General features: G+C 40.6%; 1 protein-coding gene across 2 annotated transcripts in view; it reads right to left on the bottom strand.

Moving 5' to 3' along the window:
* The window catches only part of calcr (calcitonin receptor), a 96,633-nt gene that overhangs the window by 45,401 nt on the left and 29,219 nt on the right, over positions 1-22,013 (bottom strand). For both annotated transcript variants that reach the window (XM_015955852.3, XM_015955853.3), the window contains exon 2: positions 1,100-1,167. In XM_015955852.3, the coding sequence (XP_015811338.1) occupies positions 1,100-1,144 (45 nt within the window). In that variant the 5' untranslated portion in view covers positions 1,145-1,167. The remainder of the gene's footprint in view (positions 1-1,099; positions 1,168-22,013) is intronic.

The raw sequence follows: 22,013 nt of genomic DNA, 5'->3' as shown, positions 1-22,013 counted from the left end.
TATTACATAATATAATATAATATAATATAATATAATATAATATAATATAATATAATATAGTATAATATAATATAATATAATATAATATAATATAATATAATATAATATAATATAATATAATATAATATAGAATTGTATAGTATTGTATTGTATTGTATTATATTATATTATATTACATAATATAATATAAAATTATATTATATTATATTATATTATATTATCAATAAACATTAATCACAGAAATTCCCATTTTTGAATATTTGTTAATTACTTAATAATGTGTAAAAATGTTAAAAAAACTGTTGCAACATAAATCATTCCCAAACCTGTAATTTGTAAACCCACCACCATCTAAAAACAAATCTAACTGTAATACCATCATTTTTAAATTGCTGTGGGTTTAATGACTAAAAGTGCCACCAGGTATGATGAATGGTTCTTAAGTGCCTCGCTGAGATGTGTGATTGATCATTACAGCAAGTGCATTAGTCTTATTAATGTTGCTTCTCACTGTTAATGTGCCAGGACACAGCCCCACTCAGCTGTGATGAATGCAGAGAAACCTCAGATCAACATTCACATCTCCACTGCATTTGTGTTATATAATTTCTTATGCTTTGTGTAAGACGATAGTTTTTAGATGCACGTTATATGACAGAGTACCAAAAAACGCCTGATTTAAACTTTTTAATTTCCAAATTAGCCAAGAACTTGCATCTGTGACGCACTGTGCGTCTATTCTGTTGCTGATGATAGTGCTCACTGTAACAATACATCTAAATGGACTCTGCATAACAACACGATAATGTGCACAGAATTAGCATTTTTATTTTCGTTGGTCTCCAGACCAGTAATTTTACAAAAGCAATAACACAAAGAAACAAATGCAAGTCTGAATCTTTCCTCTTAGCAAGGCTGAGGTAATTAAATAACCCAATCCTGATGGTAGAGGAAAATAATCATGAGGTTTTTTGCTGATGAATTGAACCTGTTCATTTAATGCACACTGATCGCTCTGCACACGGGTTCTGCATACAAATGAGGAGGGTAAGAAGTTTACTTCACTGTGACTCCAGAGAATTGAGGTGTGAGAGCTTACCAGCAGCAGAAAGCAAACGGTCCGAAAGCAGCTCGCTAGCCTCATATCTTCCACTCGCAGGTAAATCTCTGCAGAGAGACGGGGAAGAAAGGAAAGTTAAACCTATCAAAGAAAGCGTTTGTCTGCCATGAAAGTGACCGACTGAACAAACATTTGGCTGTTTCAGATCAGGAATCCAGCTTTTCACCCACAGTAATCGCTCATCTGAAATGCAGAAACAGTGCAGCTTTTGGACATTTCACACTTCTCTCTTTGTGTCTTTGACAACAAGAAAATAGACAGTTTGCCAGTCTGCATGTGAAACGACGGCATGGAAGAGTGACGTCAAATTGTGGAAGAAAGAAGAAAAACAGAGACGGAGAGTTCGATCATTAATCAGTCCGCTGGTGCAAAGCAGCAGAGCCGTGAGGGCTGAGAATTCACCCCAGGTCTCTTTGGCTTGAAGACCATCTGCTGGAAGGCCAAGACTCCAAAACCCAAAGCAGCAATCTGGCTCGTGCACGATCACAGCAGAACGACATGGACGAGCATGTTCTCTCAGTCACTTCCAACACTTATTGATGACATTTGTTTTGGCTTCAGCAGAACGCTGGTGGTAGAATACTCATCTGCAGGAGGACAAATAAACCTGGAACCAAACACCAGAATGCTCTCCACGACTCTCCAGTTACCAGAGAAACAACATCTCTGGAATCACATAGATTAAAATTATAAAGTTATTTCCAACGTGTCCTATTTGAGAAATCAATTCAAAGAAAAAATGAAGCAATAATTCCAGGATCTATGATGCTCATCGATAATAATAAACAAATAACAATACATTTGAAAAATGTCTGCATGACGATGAGAAAATGATCGGTTATACCTTAAGGTTGCTTGATGATGGACAAATATGTTATTTGATTTTCAAATCATGATTTTTTTACACAATTAATTAGAAAACATTGCAGAGAGTTCACATTTTAATGAGACTGCAGGCACCCGTGCATGTCAGCAGGTGGCACATGGTGGTGATTAAAACTTACGAGAGAACGGAAGGTCTTTACAGGCCCAGCAGCATGAAAATGCATAAACCCGTTTGGTATTTTTCTGACATGCAGACATTAGTCTGAAACACATGTGCACTAATTAAACTCAGTTGAGCAGTCGCATGAAAATGTGCTGCTATAGAAGTAGCGAAGAGCCCAGATGCTACAGTGTGTGTGTGAGACACTGAGAGGAAACAACTAAATGGCCGATTAAAGTTGTCAGGTTGAGAAAAAAGCAGGTAAAAGTCGCAGAACGATGGCTAAACACACCATAGCGGTTTATGATGCATGTTCACATAACTTCACTATTTTCATTATAAATCCATCTGCATGGATTTGTTGAACTTGGCTACGACTGCTAATTGAATTCGATTTTTTTGTTTAGTACAATGTTTTGTGGTCATGTCACACTGATACAGAAATAAAAACTACAGATCTAACCTATTAAAGAGTTCGAATTAAACATTCAAATTCAAAGATACTTTATTAATCCCAGAGGGAAATTAGATATTCATATTAGACCTTATGAATCAGACAAGAGGAAGTGCTGCGCTGTGGCACAGGAAACATATTCCTCATTTACTCTGATGCCACAGGACTCCAGCTGCTGCTTGCTTTTAAATACTATTTCAGCATAAAGGGAAATATTAATCCTTCACCTGATCAAGCAGCTGTTTAGGCCCCACCCACAGCGGATGCTTGTCTCTGTACACTCCACAGAAAACTGGAAAGTGTGTGTGCCGCCTCCAAATGGTGTTTATCACAGTGTGTAGTTAAAGAAAGAAATATAGATGTCATTTTGATTGATTGATTGATTGATTGATGGATTGAAACATTTATTTGAACATAAGACAAAATATTTTCAAAAAATCTATGAACATAGTGGAAAAGAAAACATATACCAATAAAAAAAGAAGTCTTTGTCCAAAGGGAGTAAGAAGAAGCAAGTGTTTATTCAATCCCACCCCCTTGTCTCACATTACTAATTTACTTCACAAGTTACCATCTATACCTACCTACACACATACATACATACATACATTCATACATACAAAAAAATAAAAAATAAAAAATAAAAATCTAACCTGGATCCAACAGATCCTAAAAATTTTAGACCGATATCAAAACTCCCTTTCCTGCCCAAAGTCTTAGAGAAAGTGGTATCTGAACAACTGGTTTCCTTCTTACAGGATCGCAATGTCTTCGACAGGTTTCAGTCCGGTTTCCGTAAGCACCACTCTACGGAAACTGCGCTGCTTAAAGTGTCCAATGACATCTTGATGTCTGCAGACTCTGGGAAATGCACGGTCCTAGTTTTGCTAGACCTTTCGTCCGCATTCGACACGGTTAACCATGAGATCTTGCTGAGTAGGCTCCGCGAGTTGGTTGGGTTGTCAGGTTCTGTCCTGGCGTGGTTTACATCCTATTTATCCGGGAGAAGCCTAAGTGTCTCAGTCAACCAGATCCTGTCTGACCCAACTGATCTACGGTGTGGAGTACCCCAGGGCTCAGTTTTGGGCCCGGTTTTGTTCTTGTTGTACATCCTTCCTTTAGGAAACCTAATCCAGGAGTTTGCCGATGATGTTTCCTATCATCTCTTTGCTGATTATCTTCAACTGTATTGTTCTTTCAAGCCTTCTGAGGTAAAAAAAAATGCATTCTCTATTATCTTGTTTTGAGCGAATCAAACAGTGGCTCGGTGCAAATGCCTTACGGCTGAACTCTGACAAAACTGAAGTACTGGTGATTGCCCCCAATAATGCTGTTCCAGGGATTCACCAGCAGTTAGGTGATCTGAGTTTGTCTGTAAAACCTACGCTTAGAAACCTTGGCGTTTTCTTTGACAAGGGAATGTCTCTTGAAAATCACTCAAAGCAGTTAACTAGAAACTGTTTTTATCACTTGAGAGAAATTTCTAAACTCAGAACAATGGTGTCTAAAGTTGATCTTGAGTTGATTATTCATGCGTTTACATCATCCCGTTTAGACTACTGTAATAGTTTATTTTCTTGTCTAAACAAAAAAGAGCTGTCCCGCTTACAACAAGTCCAGAATTGTGCAGCTAGAATTCTGGCCCGTGACAACAGAAGGGCCCAAATTACCCCCATTTTAAAAGCTCTTCATTGGCTTCCAATCTCATCTCGCATCAATTTTAAAATTCTTGTGCTGACTTTCAGAGCGCTGCATGGTCTGGCTCCATTGTATGTTCGAGACATGCTCTGCCCTTACACGCCTTCTCGCAGGCTGAGATCACTGGATCAAAACCTTTTAATGGTCCCACGTACTCGGTTCAGGACACGAGGAGATCGCTCATTCCAGGCCGTCGCTCCTAGGCTCTGGAATGAGCTACCTCTGTCTTTACGCTCAATCGACTCAGTTGATGTTTTTAAGAGCAATCTTAAAACCCATTTGTTTCTCCAGGCATTTTAAACTTAGTCTCATTCGGATTGGTTGTATTTGACACTATGTATATTGTGGCTGTATTTTACTGTATTTATATGGTGTTGCCTTTTAACTTGTGAAGCACTTTGTGACCTTTTTGTCTGTGAGAGGTGCTATACAAATAAAGTTACTTACTTACTTACATACATACATACATACATACATACATACATACATACATACATACATACATACATACATACATACATACATTCATACATACATTCATACATACATACATGCATACATGCATGCATACATACATACATACATACATACATACATACATACATACATACATACATACATACATACATACATACATACGGTACATACATACATACATACATACATACATACATACATACATACATACATACATAATTCATACATACATACATACATACATACATACATACATACATACATACATACATACATCATTCATACATACATACATCATTCATACATACATACATACATGCATACATGCATACATACATACATACATACATACATACATACATACATACATACATACATCATTCATACATACATACATACATACATACATACATACATACATACATACATACATACTTACATACATACATACAACATACATACATACATACATACATACATACATACATACATACATATATACTTACATACATACATACATCATTCATACATACATACATACATACATACATACATACATACATATACATACATACATACATACATACATACATACATACATACATACATACATACATCATTCATACATACATACATACATACATACATACATACATACATACATACATACATACATACTTACATACAATACATACATCATTCATACATACATACATACATACATACATACATACATACATACATACATATATACATACATACATACATACTTACATACATACATACAACATACATACATACATACATACATACATACATACATGCATACATACATACATACATGCATACATACAAACATACATACATACTTACATACATACATACATAATTCATACATACATACATACATACATACATACATACTTACATACATACATACATACATACATCATTCATACATACATACATACATACATACATACATACATACATACATACATACATACATACATACATACATACATATATACATACATACATACATACATACATACATACATACATACATACATACATACATACATACATACATACATATGTATGCTACTAATGAGAGCTATTTTGCATTAACATTTTATGGTACTAGTGATAGTAATAATAATAACAATGGCAATAATAACAACAGCAAAATAATAATGACAATATCATAGTTTCCATAACCTCAGAGAACCTCATTTTCATATCCATTAATTATCATTTTTTTATACAGTGACTTAAATTTGTTTATATTTGGACACTGTTTGTGTATTTCCTGCAGCCCATTCCACAGTTTCACACCACATACTGATACACAGAAACTCCTTTTAGTGGTTCTTACCCTGGGCATTTTAAAATTTTTAGTCCTTCGACAATGATATCTCTCATCACTCTGGTTGAAGAGCTTTTGAATATTAGGTGGCAATAAGTGCTTACTAGCTTTAAACATGATTTGAGCAGTTTGATAATGAACCAGGTCTTGAAGTTTAATGTATTTTGACTGTAAAAACAAAGAATTTGTATGACCCAGATACCCAACTTTATGAGTGACACGTATTACCCTCTTTTGCAATACTGATAGTGGGTGTAGTGCATTTTTATAATTGTTTCCCCAAAGCTCTATACAGTAAGTGAAATATGGCAGAACTAATGAACAATACAGAATATGGAGTGATTTACAGTCCAACAGTTGCTTCATTTTATTTATAATTGCAATGTTTTTTGCTGCTTTGGTTTGTATGTGTCTAATGTGGGGCTTCCAACTGAGTTTATTATCCAGTATCACACCCCAAATTTTGATTTCATTAACATTCTCAAATTTTCCATCGTCAATCTTTATACATACTTCTTTTTTGTTTTTACAATTGCCAAACATCACCTTTGTTTTTTCTATATTCAATGATAATTTATTATTATTCATCCATTTTTTTGTTTACTTAATTCTTTATTAATAATATTAATTATTTCATTGAGATCATTTCCAGCATAGAACAAATTTGTATCATCAGCAAATAAGATCATCTTCAGAGTTTTGCAGACTTGAAAAATGTCATTTATGTATATATATTAAATAGAGCAGGTCCTAATACTGACCCTTGGGGGACACCACAGGCAATCCCCATATACTTTCAGAAGTGACATCATCCATTTTCACAAACTGTTGTCTCTTAGATAAATAATTGGTGATCCACTCCAATGCTATTCCCCTAATGCCGTACTGTTGTGGCTTGTTTATGAGAACTGAGTGATTTATTGTATCAGAAGCTTTCCTAAAATCTATAAATGCTCCAATAGCATATTAACCTTTCTCTAATGTATTAATTATTTCATCGGTTGCTTCCATTATTGCAAGTGCTGTTGTCCTCTTTTCTCTGAATCTTTACTGACTATGGTTTAGTATTTCATGTTTATTTAAAAAGTTTTCTAGTCTGATATTAAATAGTTTTTTCAGGATTTTAGAAAATTGAGGAAGAATATTGGAGCAGGCAGAGGGAGACTAGGGGTCTTAGCACACCTCTGTTGTCACTTGGTTTCCTGGGGCGGGAGGCTAGGAGGGAGATCCGGCCGTCCGGTTGGGGTCTGGGGTGGTCGATTGCTGTGCTCAGCGTTGGGCGGGGGAGCCTGCTCATCAGCACTCCAGCAGAAAGGGTCGAACTCTTGGAACCGGTGATGGTTGTACCCAATGTGCAGCAGTACCAGGACCAGAGTGAATAGGGTGTGTATGGGGAGCATGAGTGGGTGTCCAGCATGCATTTTTGTAAGTCTTTGGTTGTATGTGCATGTGTGAGCATGAGGGAGTATGCGACTGTGTTTGTGTATGACTGTATATGTCAGGTGGGGCCTTTGACTCCACCCTTCTCCTGGGACTTCTTGTGATGATATAGATTGTCGTCTCCCCTCTCCCTGCCACACCTGGTGTGGAGTGTGTTGCCTTGGTCTGCCTGGGTCGTGGCTCCCTGGTCAGGGAGTTTAAGATTTTTGGCATCTGCCTGACCAATTCCGGTGGCTGCCTGGTGGGGTCTGGGTCCCTGGGCTCTGCTGGGTCCCCGGCGGGGGTGGTCTCCCCTGGGTTCCGGGTCATTGGGTCCCGGGACTCTGCCGGCTGCTGGTTGTGGCCCCCCGGGGCGATCCTCTGCGCCTCTCGAGGGGAGCGGGGGCTTTTCTGGTCGCAGTCTCCCTGGAGTTCCTGTGCTTTGGGGCAGCTCCTGGATCTCTGGGACTTGGAGCTCCCTCTGTCTCCTGCACATCTTTAGGGGGCAGATCTGTGGCCTCTCACACTCTCTATTGGGCGCTCCTATAGAGAAACTTTACATAAACAAGCGCGTGTACACACACAGGTGCTCACATGGTGCTCTCATAAGTATGGACTTGGGCACGTTGAACACATGTCTTAAGGCTATGGTGGGCACTTGATGCACTGTGATTTATTATTGTGTGATTGTTCAGTTAAACAATGTTGATTATATATTTCTTCATCAAGTTGACGCAGTGATAGCTTGATCTTGTTATATTGTTGTTGTGTCCCATTTTTTGTTAATTTTTTATGTTTTTTTCTCTCTTTCTGCAGGTCTAGATGCAGATTCTTGTTCATTATTGTTTATTTTTGTGGACCCCCCCCCCCCCCCCCTTCACAGCCAGACAGGACACACACACACACAAAAAAAGAAAAAGATAATTGAGGAAGAAGTGATACTGGCCTGTAGTTGTTAAATAGATGTTTATTCCCTTGCCACTGATTTTAGTGGGTAAGTGTCTCTGAGTGGTCTAAAAGTGGACATTCAGCTTGTTAAAAAGCTTTATTTAAGTCAAGAATTTAGAGTATTAATAGTATATGAACCTGAGAGAGCTATGTGGATTAGAAAAGTACCTGCAGGAAAAGAAGATATTTTTAAATCATTTCCAAATTCACGGTGGAGGATCACATCATTTCATTTTCACCTGATAACCTCTGGCTGAGAATGTGAGAGGATGAAGTTGTGTAAAATGGGAACGCTCCACGGTGTAACACAGCTACAAACTCAGCTATTCCACTACTGGTCAGACTGGTGAAACCAACCAGAATGAATCTAGTTATCTGAAAGAAAAATACGAGGATTTGTTGCAGATATGTAGAAGCTCCACAGAAAGTTTCAATCAGTAAAAGCCTCGATGAGGCTCCTCACACCAGAACTTTACCTGTCGGGTAGGAAATGACCATATCGCCTAAAATCTGTATCCGACATATTCTTTCTTCTGTTTATTTATGCCAGAAAGACATTGAGCATTCACAAATACCAGATGAATTGCTGCATAACAAATGTAATATTAAAATTAAACTTAAAACTAAAACATTTTGTTAGGATTCTTTCTCCAGTGCAACACAAAAATTCATAAGATGAAAAAAGCTGAAGATATTTTAATAAAATAAATGTGATTAAAACACAAAATTCTAAATTGCTTTAATTTAAGTGAAAAGAGAAAAAAACAATTCTTCCTGCTTTCCTGATTCCTTTGTTCACTTTTCATGTTTTTATTTTGCTCACAGACGTGAAGTGTTACGTCAACAGTGAATAGCTGCAGGTAAGATGATTTTATGTAGATTGTATTAAAATAAAGATGGACGTTTATCTAGTTTCTTTTACCTCGTTGGGCTGCGCTCAGATCAGTGTTCAGGTCAGCTGACCGGACCCGCCGCAGTGTGCACCGTCAGCGTGGAGCAGGAGAAACGTTTTTAACAAACAGGACAAACTGCTGAAAAATGCAGAGGGAAATGTGCTCAAACTAAATCACAGGAGACGTCTGAAAGCTTTGGAAGCCTGTGTGTCATCCGGTGTTGAAAACAAATGGCACTTAAGGGAATTAGCGTTAACGAGCTATTGATGCAAATATGACTTAAATGTCACCTGTAATATTTTACTGAGAATATATTTCTGCTCAGCATCAGACTCCTTAAACCCAAACCAGGTCCGTGTAACCGACATCCACTCATTCTGTGCTGCAAGTTTTTCCACTAGATACAAATAATTTGAAGCCCTTTATAGACCTCCATCACTAAAAGCACATGCTGATGTTCTAATATTTGAAAAAAATAACTAAATAAAGGATTTTAGTATGAAAACGGAACTTGTGATCTCAACGAGACACTATTTGATTCCCGTCCCATTTTAGTGCATTAAGACCAGATGCAGCTGCAGAGCCTGAGCACCTATCCGTCATTTGCACTCTGTATTGACATAAAAGGACATCTGTCCAACAGCTGGAGCTTTGCTAACACTCAATCATGCACAAGGACAACGAGCTCATCTGCAAGTATGAAACAGAAAAACAGCTAACTGCAACGTGATTCCTGAGCCTTCCTTGTTGGCGTGTTAGCACCCACCTGACTGACCTGGGGTGCTCGCCTCTGCTGATCATCACTTACATGTTTTTTTTTTCGATTGCTTAAACTCAAAAAGCAAAAATGAGGCACAATTTTTACAACCTCTACTTCTGTTCCCAATCGCTTGACTCAGTTTATCACTACTTAAGATTTCCTTTTCATATTAGAACTCTGATTTTCCTCCTTTACACTCTGATGTCAATTTCACATTACCTTGCTGTCAAAACACAGCACACAATTTTCAGGTTTACACACACTTCTCACATAAATTCTCAAAGCTTCGATCAGCAACACACAAATATTCAAATCTCTAAACTTTCGGGTCTGGCGAGCAATTTGCAATCAGGGACTGCAGCAGAAAAGTAAGTTTCCACAAGGCTACCCAGGTGCATGAGTGGTTTCAGGACCACCCACGGTTTTCCATTTTGTACCTTCCACCTTATTCCCTGTTCCTCAATCCCACTGAGGAGTTTTTCTCAGCCTGGAGGTGGAAGGTGTACGAAAGGAATCCACAGAGCTAGGTCCCACTGCGTCAAGCCATGGAGGAGGCTCGTAGAGATGTGGCCTTTGAGGCCTGTCAGGGCTTCGTGAGGCACTCGAGGCGGTACTTCCAGCGCTGTTTGGACCAGGAGGACATCGCCTGTGATGTTGATGAGGCCCTCTGGCCAGACAGAGACCGGAGGCATGATGCCCCATGATTGTGCTTTAATGGGAGAGGGGGTGGGGGGTTAACTGTAAAAATAAAATGTTTTGTCTCAACATTTGTGTGATGTCTAATGTTTGTCTCAGAGAAAAGTGGGCACTGTCATACATTCAGTGTGTAATTCATCGTGTTCCATTTAGACAATTGTGTTTTCAGTTTTGCTCTTCGGTGTTCTTTCCATGCTTGGTAGTGTTCACCCAAAGCCTACTTGTGTTTAAGCAATGAATGGTATGTGTGTGTCATGAGAAAATGTGGCTGTGTTTACCAAATGAAAACACGTGTTCCATTTTGGGAACATGTTACGATATGTGATGGCAGGGTTTTGTTGCAAAGGGAAGCCACGGTTTAGGGATTTGTGTGTTATGTTTGGGGTTTTGTGTGTGCAGTTTTGAAAAACGTGTTTTAGCAATCGAAAAAAACTGTAATCAAGTCATTCGTGGCTTCATGTAGAAGCGCTGAGGGTGTTCATTATTTTCCACACACTCTCTCTGCATTTGTTTTTGTAAACAAATTACAGTGTAAAGACCAGATACAGGTCCTTGTATTTTAAAGGTGTTCACATGGTTTTACTCTGACTGGTATGCAACAAGTAACCCAGACTAAAACAGCAATGAGAAAAGCTTCATGCATAACAGAACATGTGTAGGAACTGGGATTATTTAGAATTATCAGTAATCTGAGGAACATTCTAACAATGCCACATGTTACTGAATATACATGTCTCAATGGGACCACATTGGCAGAGGAGAGTGCCTGCCCCTTAACCGAAGAGTTGCAAGTTTGAGCCCCGCTCAGTCTGTAGCTGTCGTTCACTGGCCTCGTCTGCTGGTGGTGGTCGGAGGGACCGCTGGGGCCATGATGCTGTCAGTGCACCCTCAGGACAGCTGTGGCTATGATGTAGCTCATCACCATTATTGTGTGAATAGGTGAATGACTGTGTTGTAAAGTACCTTGGGGGGAGGTTGTAGAACCCTACGCTGTAAGAAATGAAATGTAGAGTTTACTTGATCAAGTTATGTCAACTGGTTCCACTGAACCTGCTGCTTCAGAGTGCTTTTAACATAATGTACTCTTTAGATGTATGCAGCTAGGTTTAGTGGAACCAGATGACTTATCTGGGTTAAGTCAATTCAACGATTCCTTTCTAGCAGTGTAGAAGGTGCTATATCAAAGACAGGCCATTTGTCTTGTGTCTACTGCCCACTGGGTGTGAGGAGGCGACTTTTTCCTCCATTATTATGTATTTCTGTTTAACCTGTAAGCTCCCCTCAGCCCTTTAACGTGGACCCTGGAGTATTTTCTGGTTAGAGCAACAAGGGGTTAAGAATGTGCAGCTCATTAGGACACAGCATCTCAGCGGAGAGAATGAGAAGATCACAGATTTTTCTGCAGTAAAAGTTGAAGATCCGGAGGATGCTTGATCATTTACAGCAGGACTTGTTGGATACTTTAACCATGTTAATGACTACAAAATCCCTTTAAAACATATTTCACTGGTTATTTCATTGATACGGTAAAGCTGTATGTTTATGTCAATTGTTTCTGATTTGTTTTCCCTTAGTGCTTTGTGTCCTCTTAAGTTTTTTCTTTCATCCTCCCATCCTCCTCGTATCAGTCTGACAACAATAGACAGAATATCTCTTCTTCTCTTTCTTGGGTGATCACTAGGCTGCTGCCACAACAAATTTACTCTGACTTCCCATCAGAGATGAAGGAGGTGGCCAGTCAGATTCAGACCCCATCACTCAGTCCTGATCTGGCTGCATGATCATCCCAAGATCTGCTGGATTAGTTCTACTGGTGAACAATTTGTGGGGAATAACCTCAGATCTGTCATATTGTCATTGGCTAACAAGCAAAATGTTTGCACCTATTTACAATGTAGAAAATCTTTAAGCTGAACTCAGCAAGAGGCTAATGTAACCCTTCTTCAGAAGGCCTTAAAGGTGTTGAGCACTCGTTTATTCAGTGGTCTCTGGGAGGAATGAATGCATGGACGTAATTTTCACTTTAGAAGTGGGGGGACACGTGTGTGTGTGTGTGTGTGTGTGTGGGGGGGGGGGTCTTTACAGTATGTTCTAATGGGAAACAGGCTTCAACACAAATGGTTGTGTTCTGCTTGGTCCTAGAGCTCAACCAGTGCCAATTTAATATAAAGTATTGGTAAAAAGTGCAGGGGTGAAAACTTGACTTTGGAGAAAGTGGGGGGGGACATGTCCCCCCCCCCCCCCCCCCCCCCCCCCAAATTATGTCCATGAATGAATGCCTTGTAAGTCGTTCTCGAGAAAAATAAATCTCAGATGAACCTGAACCAGGAAGCAAAAGTCAGCTGGAGGAGAAGGTAGCTTCAGGTGGCAGGTTTTTTTGAGTATCTGGAAATCTGGCCTCTGATTGGCTAACAGCAACACAACTCTACCACTGACTCCGATAGGGAGATAGATGTAGCAGACTGTTTTCATGTTCAACTTGCATGAAAAACTTAAGTGTGACACATTAAAATTACAATTAATAAATTAAACATGTGTTTTCAGTGTTGCACACCTTTAACGAGCATCATTCATGTGAGAATTTCATTTTTGACTCCAGGAAATGTTATTCATCAAGACAGCAACAATAAAAAAAAATGTAAGAAAAAATAACCTACCTCTACCTGCAATTGTAGCAAAAAGTACTACAGTAGTTTCAATCCACTAGTCAGGAGATGAAAAAATTTGGATATAGAATAAAAAACGGTTTCATTAGAACAGAATTATCACATGATACGGCTTTAAAACATGAAATAATGATGCATCTTTTAAAAATGTTAATTGTTTTTCGTTTTGCTGTGCTTTAACACAATCTGTCCATACAGTTTGGGAAATTTCAAACCTTCTGCCATCACATCTTGGCACCTCACACGCAGCCTGGAGAGTTGTGTGTGCTGCAGCTCTTTGTGTATTCAGGCTAAGCAGCTAAAGGCTGAATCAATTAAAGGCCTGGCATTCCCTTAGGGACTGCATATCAGCCGCCGCCTTTCGTGCCAGAGTTGTAAACAAAGATTGATAAAACAACAGTTTGGTGGCAAAGTTTTATATTTTGCATGTGTAGTTTATGTTGTAAATGTGAATGACTCTTGAATATTATAACAGAAAAACTCAGAACCGGCTAAACCTGCTGTGTTTTAGCCGTTTTTTGTGTTTGATTATGTCGATGTGCTGTGTTGACTTTGGAAGGTAATTAGTTGGTGCATCAAAGTTGACTTTCTAGAAATTCATCCACATGAATTGGGTGGTTCGTTAGATATTTGTTAACAGAACTGATGAATGAAAACCTTTATGTCTTTTGTTAATAAGCAACAATACAATCAATGGCAACACAACTTGGTTATGGGTGGATCTAGCTGTGTCCAGGACGGATCTTCTGTAGTGGTTTGTGTTGCAACGGATGTAATGAAGCTTCTGACTGAAGACTGGAGAAGCTGACATAAACTACCAGTTCATTATAGATGTTGTTCTGCTGTAGCATGCCCTGGACCATACCATCGACACTGCTAATCCACCTTTGGTATTTCGTGTCCTCTTACATCTCCATCCACTCGTATTCTCTGCCGGTTAGGGTAAGTGTTGGGATATGATCCTCCATGTTTTCACTGTTCTGTTCACAATTCTGCTGTAGAACCAGTCTGTCGGGGTGAAGATGGAGATAAGCCAGAAAGCAAAGTTCCAAATATACTGGTCGATGTTCGTCCCAATCCTCACCTCTGGTCATGAGCTTTGGGTAATGATCAAAATTCAAGATCACAAATACGATTCCTGAAATCAGTTCCCCTTCCTAAGGTGGCTGGACTCTGCCTTAGAGAGAGGGGCTTGAACATCTGGAAGAGACTTGGAGCAGAGCTGAAGATTTTCCATGTTGAGAAGGAGCAGCAGAGGCGGTTTGAAAATCGGTTAGAAAGCCTGCCAGGTGAGATGTTTGGGGCACGTCCTGCTGGCAGGGAGACTGAAGAAGATCCAGGGCAAGACGGAGGGATCCTATCTTTGCTTTTGCAGAGATAAGATCTGAGATTTGGAAACTCCTTTTGGTATCTGGTTGAGGTTACTGGACAGAAAAGGGTTTGGGCCCTTCTGCTGGGATTGCTAAAACCTTGGCACAGAAAAGGTGGACAAGAATGTTTGGACAGACAGCAATGTCCCAGTGAAATGCGTGGTTCTGCTCTCCTGACTGGACCCTCATTAGCAGCTATTCCATCTTACTCCTGCAACATGCAGCCGTTTGTGTGACCCTGTTCTAGAGCAAGATGAAACTATCAACAAACCAAACGAGACATTTAATGAGTTATTTTTGCTGATTCAACAAACATGAAAACCATCACATGAATCACATAATTCAAAGCCAAAGTTGAGAATGTTTTATTAGCTCCCTGTACTAAAACTAAATGGTAAAAGACCTTTAAATACAATGTGTTAAAGCTCACGTTTACTTATATGTTTAACACATTTGCAGTGATCTCTAGTAGGAACAAATGCCTTTTAAGTCATTGTCTGGGGAAAAGTAGCTTAAATGCATCTGTTTGAGGATGTAGAAATCAGCTGGTGGAGCAAGTAGCTTAAGAAAGAATAATTTGGAGTCTTATTTCCTAATATTCAAACATCTCTCTTTTGATTGGATAACAGCAACACAAAGCTCAGTCAGTTTGCTCTGCAACGTTGATGTTTTCTCTCCACAAATATCACAAGCCTGGAGGAGTTCTGCTGTGTGGTGGAGTTGCTAATGCTAAAGGTTAGCCTCTACTAGCTGTAGCACATGCTGTACGTGCACACTCCTTAACGAAAATAACAGCTGAGACAGTCCCGTGTGTGTGGCCCAGAGGACAGAGGACAGGAGAACGCGCAGCTAATTAATTAAATAATTTGGTTCTGTACCTTTCTCTTCAGCACAGCCAACAAAGGTTTATGATGGGTCAGTCTCCCTGCATGCTCAGATCATGCCCTTCCCTTGCTTGAAAAATTGTTCCAAAATGAAAGTTCAACCCACATCTTTTTTAATCTGTGAATTCAATGCCGTTCGGCGAGTCTCAAATAAAAATCTGGGCATCTTACAGTAAAAAAATATATCATTAATGTAAAAAAATAAACTCTAAATAAACTATATTTACATCCAGAATCCAACCCAGGTCTTCAGCATGGGAGTCAGACATCTTACAAGGTGAGCTACACTCTAGTAGCATTCACAGTATCCGTAACTTTTACGTCCTTGATGACGATTGAAAGAACGTCACACCAAAGAACGGTTCAAAGCGAAAATGGCTATTTTGTGGCTAATTTGCAGGAAATATCTAGAAGAAAGCAGCTAAGGATCCTCAGAAATGTAGCTAGGTTCGTCACTAGTCGTTAGGAACAGTGACAATGTGGCACTACCTCTCTCTCTGCTGCTAAAGCTACTGATAGCAAATGCTACGGGCTATGCCTGAGCGTGAACGCACATGAAGCAGCCTGCTCGACCCGAGCAGCTCTCTTTTTCTGTGATTTTACAGAAAAACAGGCAATCACAGTAAAAATGCCAGGGCTCATTCTACAGGACCAGGGCATTGCAGGAGAATGTATGAAGAAGAAATTTATTATTTCTATACATGTTTTGGCTGTCAAACTTCCATAATGCCCCTTTAAAAGAGCAAAATTACACCACACACACACACACACACACACACACACACACACACACACACACACACACACACACACACACAGACACACACACACACACACACACACACAACCTGAAACCAAGGCCGAATTAACCATATGGGCAACTGGGCAATTGCCCAGGGGTCCACGAACTCTGAAGGGCCCAGGCCCAGGGCAGCAAGGGCACGAGCAAAATACTGTATCTGTAATCTCCCGCTTTATATCTAGGGTGACCATTAGTCCTCTTTTCCCCAGACATGTCCAATTTTCACTCTCTGTCCGGGGCGTCCGGGGAGTTTCTTGTATTGATGAAAATGTCCGTTTTTTTCATCTGGGGGCAGGGATCGAATTATGGGGGAGCTGGATATCCTACACATCAGGGAGAGCCGCTGTCGTACAGGATCTGCTCGGGTGCAGGGTCGGCTCGGGGTCCTTCGACTGCCAATGACGTCAAAGTAGTTGATTGGCTGAACATGAAGCTTGCGGAAGTGACTTTTTCATGTTATGATTTTGATTGGTCAGAACAAATTTGCGGTCATAGTCTTAGTGGTTGTAGTCCTGTAGTCCAAAAATATCAACAGTTTTTAGGGAAAATATGTTTGAATTTCGAAAGGAAATGTAAACTATAAGCAAATGATAAACGGTGACCCTCAAAAGCTTTTGATATTGATGAAATGGGGCAAAATTAATAATAATAATAATAATAATAATAATAATAATAATAATAATAATACATTTTATTTAAAAGCGCCTTTCTGGTCACTCAAGGACACTGTACAGAATAAAAACACAAATCATTCAGTAAGTAAACATACGTAAACATGAACAAACAAGGCACTCTAAAATTCAAAGCTGATATGTGGTTATGAAGAGGTGAGTTTTGAGTTGTTTTTTGAATTCTGTGAATGAGTTAATGTTCTTGATGAGAGAGGGAAGGGAGTTCCAGAGTTTGGAAGCGGTGCAGCTGAAGGCTCTACTCCCCATGGTGCTGAGACGAAAGGAGGGCACAGAGAGATGAATGGAGGAGGAGGACCTGAGGGAACGGGACGAGGTGACAATGTGAACGAGATCTGTGAGGTAGTGAGGGGCGAGGTTATGGATGGCCTTGAAGGTGAGAAGGAGAATCTTGTAGTTAATCCTGGTGTGCGCTGGTAGTCAATGGAGTTGTTTGAGGATGGGGGTGATGTGATGAGAGATGGTAGTTTCAGTAAAGATGCGTGCTGCTCCATTCTGAACCAACTGGAGCTTACGGAGGGTTTTCTGAGGGAGGCCTGAGAGAAGAGAGTTGCAATAATCAAGGCATGCCACTAGCTGGATTTTCTACTCCCTTGACGGACCTTAAGCATGGATAGGCTGGCATTAGCATCGGAGAGGCTAGCCATTAGCATGTCTCAGAGAGTCACTAGTCAACTAGTGGCCAGCCTAGGCACGCTAATGGCTAGCCTCTCCGATGCTAACGCCAGCCTATCCATGGTAATGGTCCGTCAAGGGGGTAGGAAATCCAGCTAGTGGCAAGCCTAGGCACGCTAATGGCTAGCCTGTCCATTGCTAATACCAGCCCGTCCAGGCTAACACTAGCCTATCCATGCTAATAGACAGCAGAGGGAGTATGTGAACCAGTCAATGACCAGCCGAGGGCTGCTAGTCCCTAGCGTATCTAGTAGTAACGCCGGTAAAGGTGCTATTTCTCAGTAAGCAGCGCCAGCCTCTCAGTTACCGGCGCCAGCTTATCATCAATCAGGTCGGTAGTTTGCTTCAGAATTTATATAGCCTCCTGCTGCTGGGCAGTAGTCTTAATTTTGGCCCCCATACCGCGCCATAAAGGAGGGGACAGAACACCCCAGAAGAGACAGAAGAGGGCTGTGAGCAGGAGGATTTGATAGTAATGAACTGAGTGCAACCTGATAGGTAGGACTGAAACCACTGAAGTGGGATGTTAGCAATGCCGATGGAAGATAACCTATGGAGGAGAATGGAATGAGATATTGTGTCAAAGGCCGCATTCAGATCAAGGAGGACCAGGATGGATAGTAGACCGGAATCAGCAGCAATGAGGAGATGGGTAGTTATTTTGAGGAGGGCTGTTTCTGTGCTGTGAAGTGGGCGGAAACCGGACTGGAAGGGTTCATAGAAGGAGTTTAGTGTCAGATGGGTGTGGAGCTGGGCAGCGACTATTTTTTCTAAAACTTTGGAGACAAAGGGTAGGTTGGAGATGGGGCGGAGATTAGTAAAAATGTTAGGATCCGAACCAGGTTTTTTAAGTATTGGAGTAACTGCAGCAGTTTTGAAGATAGAGGGAACAATACCGGAGGAAAGGGATGCGTGTATGAGAGCGGAGACAAGAGGGAGCAGGGAGGGGAGGCAGGATTAAATCAAGGCCGTGGGAAGGGGATCGAGAAGGCAGGAAGAAGGCTTTGACTTGTGGATAATATCTGATATCTCAGAATCACTGGGAAGTTGGAAACTGGAAAATAACTGTGTTGGTTCGGGAGGATCATATGGGGAGGTAGGGGGGATGCTTTGGTTGATTGCACGGTGAATGTTTATTATTTTTTCGTTGAAGAACAGAAGAAGGGCATTACAAGTAGCAGTAGAGCACATGTGTGGGGGCAGAGTATCGGAAGGCCGGTGAATTTTATTGATAATGGAGTACAGTGGAGTACTGTTGTTTGGTTAGTATAATTAAGTCTTTATACTGAGTCATATGATTTTTATATAGTTCTTTGTGAATGGTGAGACCAGTTTTTCTGTAGAGGCGTTCAAGCTGCCTGGATTTGGTTTTCAGCGTCCAGAGTTGAGGGGAAAACCAGGGAGCAGACTGACAGAAAGTAACAGAATGGGTTTTAACTGGAGCAAGGGAGTTTAAAATGTGAGCTAACTGGTCATTGTAGAGAGCAGCCAGGTCATCAGGAGAGGAGAGATCGTCCGGTAGCTGAATATTATCAATACAGGAGGATAAAGTGTCGATATTGATGTCCTTTATATTCCTAAAAGAGATGAGCCGGGTTGGTTTGGTAAAAGAAAGCTGGGTTACAATATTGAAAGAAATAAAATAATGATCAGTGATGTGGAGATCATCAGCTGCACAGTTAAAGAGGGGTGAGACCAGAGCAGCACAGCAGATCTAGGCAGTGTCCTTTGGAGTGAGTTGGAAAGTTGATGTGCTGATTAAATCCAAGGCTGTCCAGGCAGGATGAGTAGTCTTTGGTGAGGGAAAGATCGCAGTTGTCCATGTGTGTGTTAAAATCTCCAAGCACTATTACATTAGATGAGAGTGTAGATAAATGAGTAAGCAGTACTGTGACCTCTGACAAGAAGTGTTTGTGAGGTTTAGGGGGGTGGTAGATTAATCCATTGATAGTGGGGGTAGGTCCATTAAGTTTAAAAACCAAATACTCAAAGGAATAAAAATCAGAGACAGACACTGGCAAAACTTTCCAATTCTCGCGATAGATTACCGCGAGACCTCCGCAAGAACCGCGTGGTTTGGTGAGGTAAACAAACCCGGGAGGAGTAGAGTCGTTGAGCTGGGAGAAATCAGCTGGCTGCTGCCAAGTTTCGCAAAGGCACATGAAGTCGATTTCACGGTCCTTGATGAGATCGTGAATGAGATGACCTTTCCCAGTGAGAGAGCGGATGTTGAGAAGGCCGAAGTTGACGGTGGTGCTGTCACATCCATGAGCGTTAGCCGTCCTGGCGAGGCTGGCTAATGAGGAGTGATCAGCTGTTCGGCGGTATGAGTTCCTGTGAGGACGACGGCGAGTGGTGGACCAGAAAGAATTGATTGAAGTTGTGGTAGTGGAAATTCCTGCGTGAGCCGCGGTGGACATATCTCCAACGGAGAAGATGAGAGATGTCCGGGTCAAGGTGCAGTGAAGCCAGTGGAGATCCAGGGCGGTGGCGAATCCTGAGGAGCTCAGCGGCAGTGTACTGGAGGAAGCAAGCAGCAGGTCAGTGGAAGATGAATGATAAAGTCCAGATGAGTGCGGACCACACGTGAATAGCGTTGGTCCACATAATAGAGGTTAGGATTGATATAGATATCCACAGTCCAGTCAACAATCCGATAGTGTCAGTCCAACATATAAAATCAAATAAAATCAAAGTTTACCGGTGAGCAGCGGCAGCCAAACGCGCCAGCGTTCACTCAATCCGGTGGGTGAGAACTTTATTGAAAGACACCAAGGAATATTTTCAGTCAAAGAATGTATTTAGATAACAACTAAGGAAATATACAGACGAACTCCACATTAATACAAACAGATGTGGCTTCACATATAAGAACTGTTCTATTTTTTGTCAGTCTGATGTTGGTTTTATGCAGTTTCACATTCTTTACAAAACAAAGATAATATGGTGTTTTATTAACAAATTACAATTATAAAGAAAACATTTAGGTGTTAACAAACAAGAATTTATTAACATAACTGCTGATGTCTTTCTAAAACGTATGTGTGAAAGCCGAGTAGATTTGCAGTAATATGACGTCATTGGCAGTTGAAGGACCCCGAGCCGATCCTGTACTGACACCGGAAAAAAGTTTTCTACCTATGTTACATCATTTATGGACTCTTCTGAGCAGAGAGCACAGAGAGCGGCAGAGCGATGATCGTTGTTGCGCAGCGCTCCAGGCAGCTGCTTCCAGCGCACGGTCCATTCTCAAAGTGGCGCAACCAAAAAACTACAATGAACACACAATCGTTCATGTCCGCACATGTTCTCTACTTTCTGTCTTATTTGTGCCTGAAGCGCTCTGCTACTGCGGAGCTCATCACCTGTGCTGTGGTGATGTCACCTCACTGACGCAGCATCGAAACGCGCTCTCCGCATTGCGGTCAGGAGATCCCTTTGATCTGCTCAGAAGTAACTGATGAGGTGAAAAAGTAAGAATCCAGGCAGCAGTTTTTCTGGAGAGTTTAGAGGAGATGCAGGAAGATGAGAGACAGACAGGACAGGAAAATAGTTAAATAAAAACAAGAAAACAAAACAAAGTGTTGAAAAGTAAAATGTAGGTGGATTTATCTCCACTACACGTTTTTACCTGTATAAAACAATAAGTTACACACATGTAATAATTATACATCTGATACAATTCAGATCACCTTCAAAACTCAGTCACACACCCAGGGCAGTTTCAAGACATTTTGGGGGCCAAGGCACAACAGAACACCCCCCAACCCCATAACTGGGCTCCCCAGAAGCCTTTGTGTAATCCATACCCTCTCCAGGAGTGTTAGTTATACGTTGTTTATAAAAGCCCCTCAGACATCACTGACATGTTCTAATATTATCAGATGAAAAACTAAATTATCAGACATGCTGTCTCATCTGCTGCTTTTCTAAACTTGCAAAAAGTAACAAAACCATTTGAAAGCCACTATTTGTGGATTCTCTGAAAGTTTCCATGGAGTGTGTGACAACTTATTTTATCACTGATCCTATCGTCTAATCTCACAGCTGAAACAAGCATCCTTAATAATCTGTGCACAGGAAGCTTGCCGATGCTGTAGTAAAACAA

This window comes from Nothobranchius furzeri, chromosome 11 (assembly GCF_043380555.1).
Source record: "Nothobranchius furzeri strain GRZ-AD chromosome 11, NfurGRZ-RIMD1, whole genome shotgun sequence".
In the NCBI taxonomy this organism is placed as follows: Eukaryota; Metazoa; Chordata; class Actinopteri; order Cyprinodontiformes; family Nothobranchiidae; genus Nothobranchius; species Nothobranchius furzeri.
This window is presented reverse-complemented; position numbering and strand designations above follow the sequence as displayed.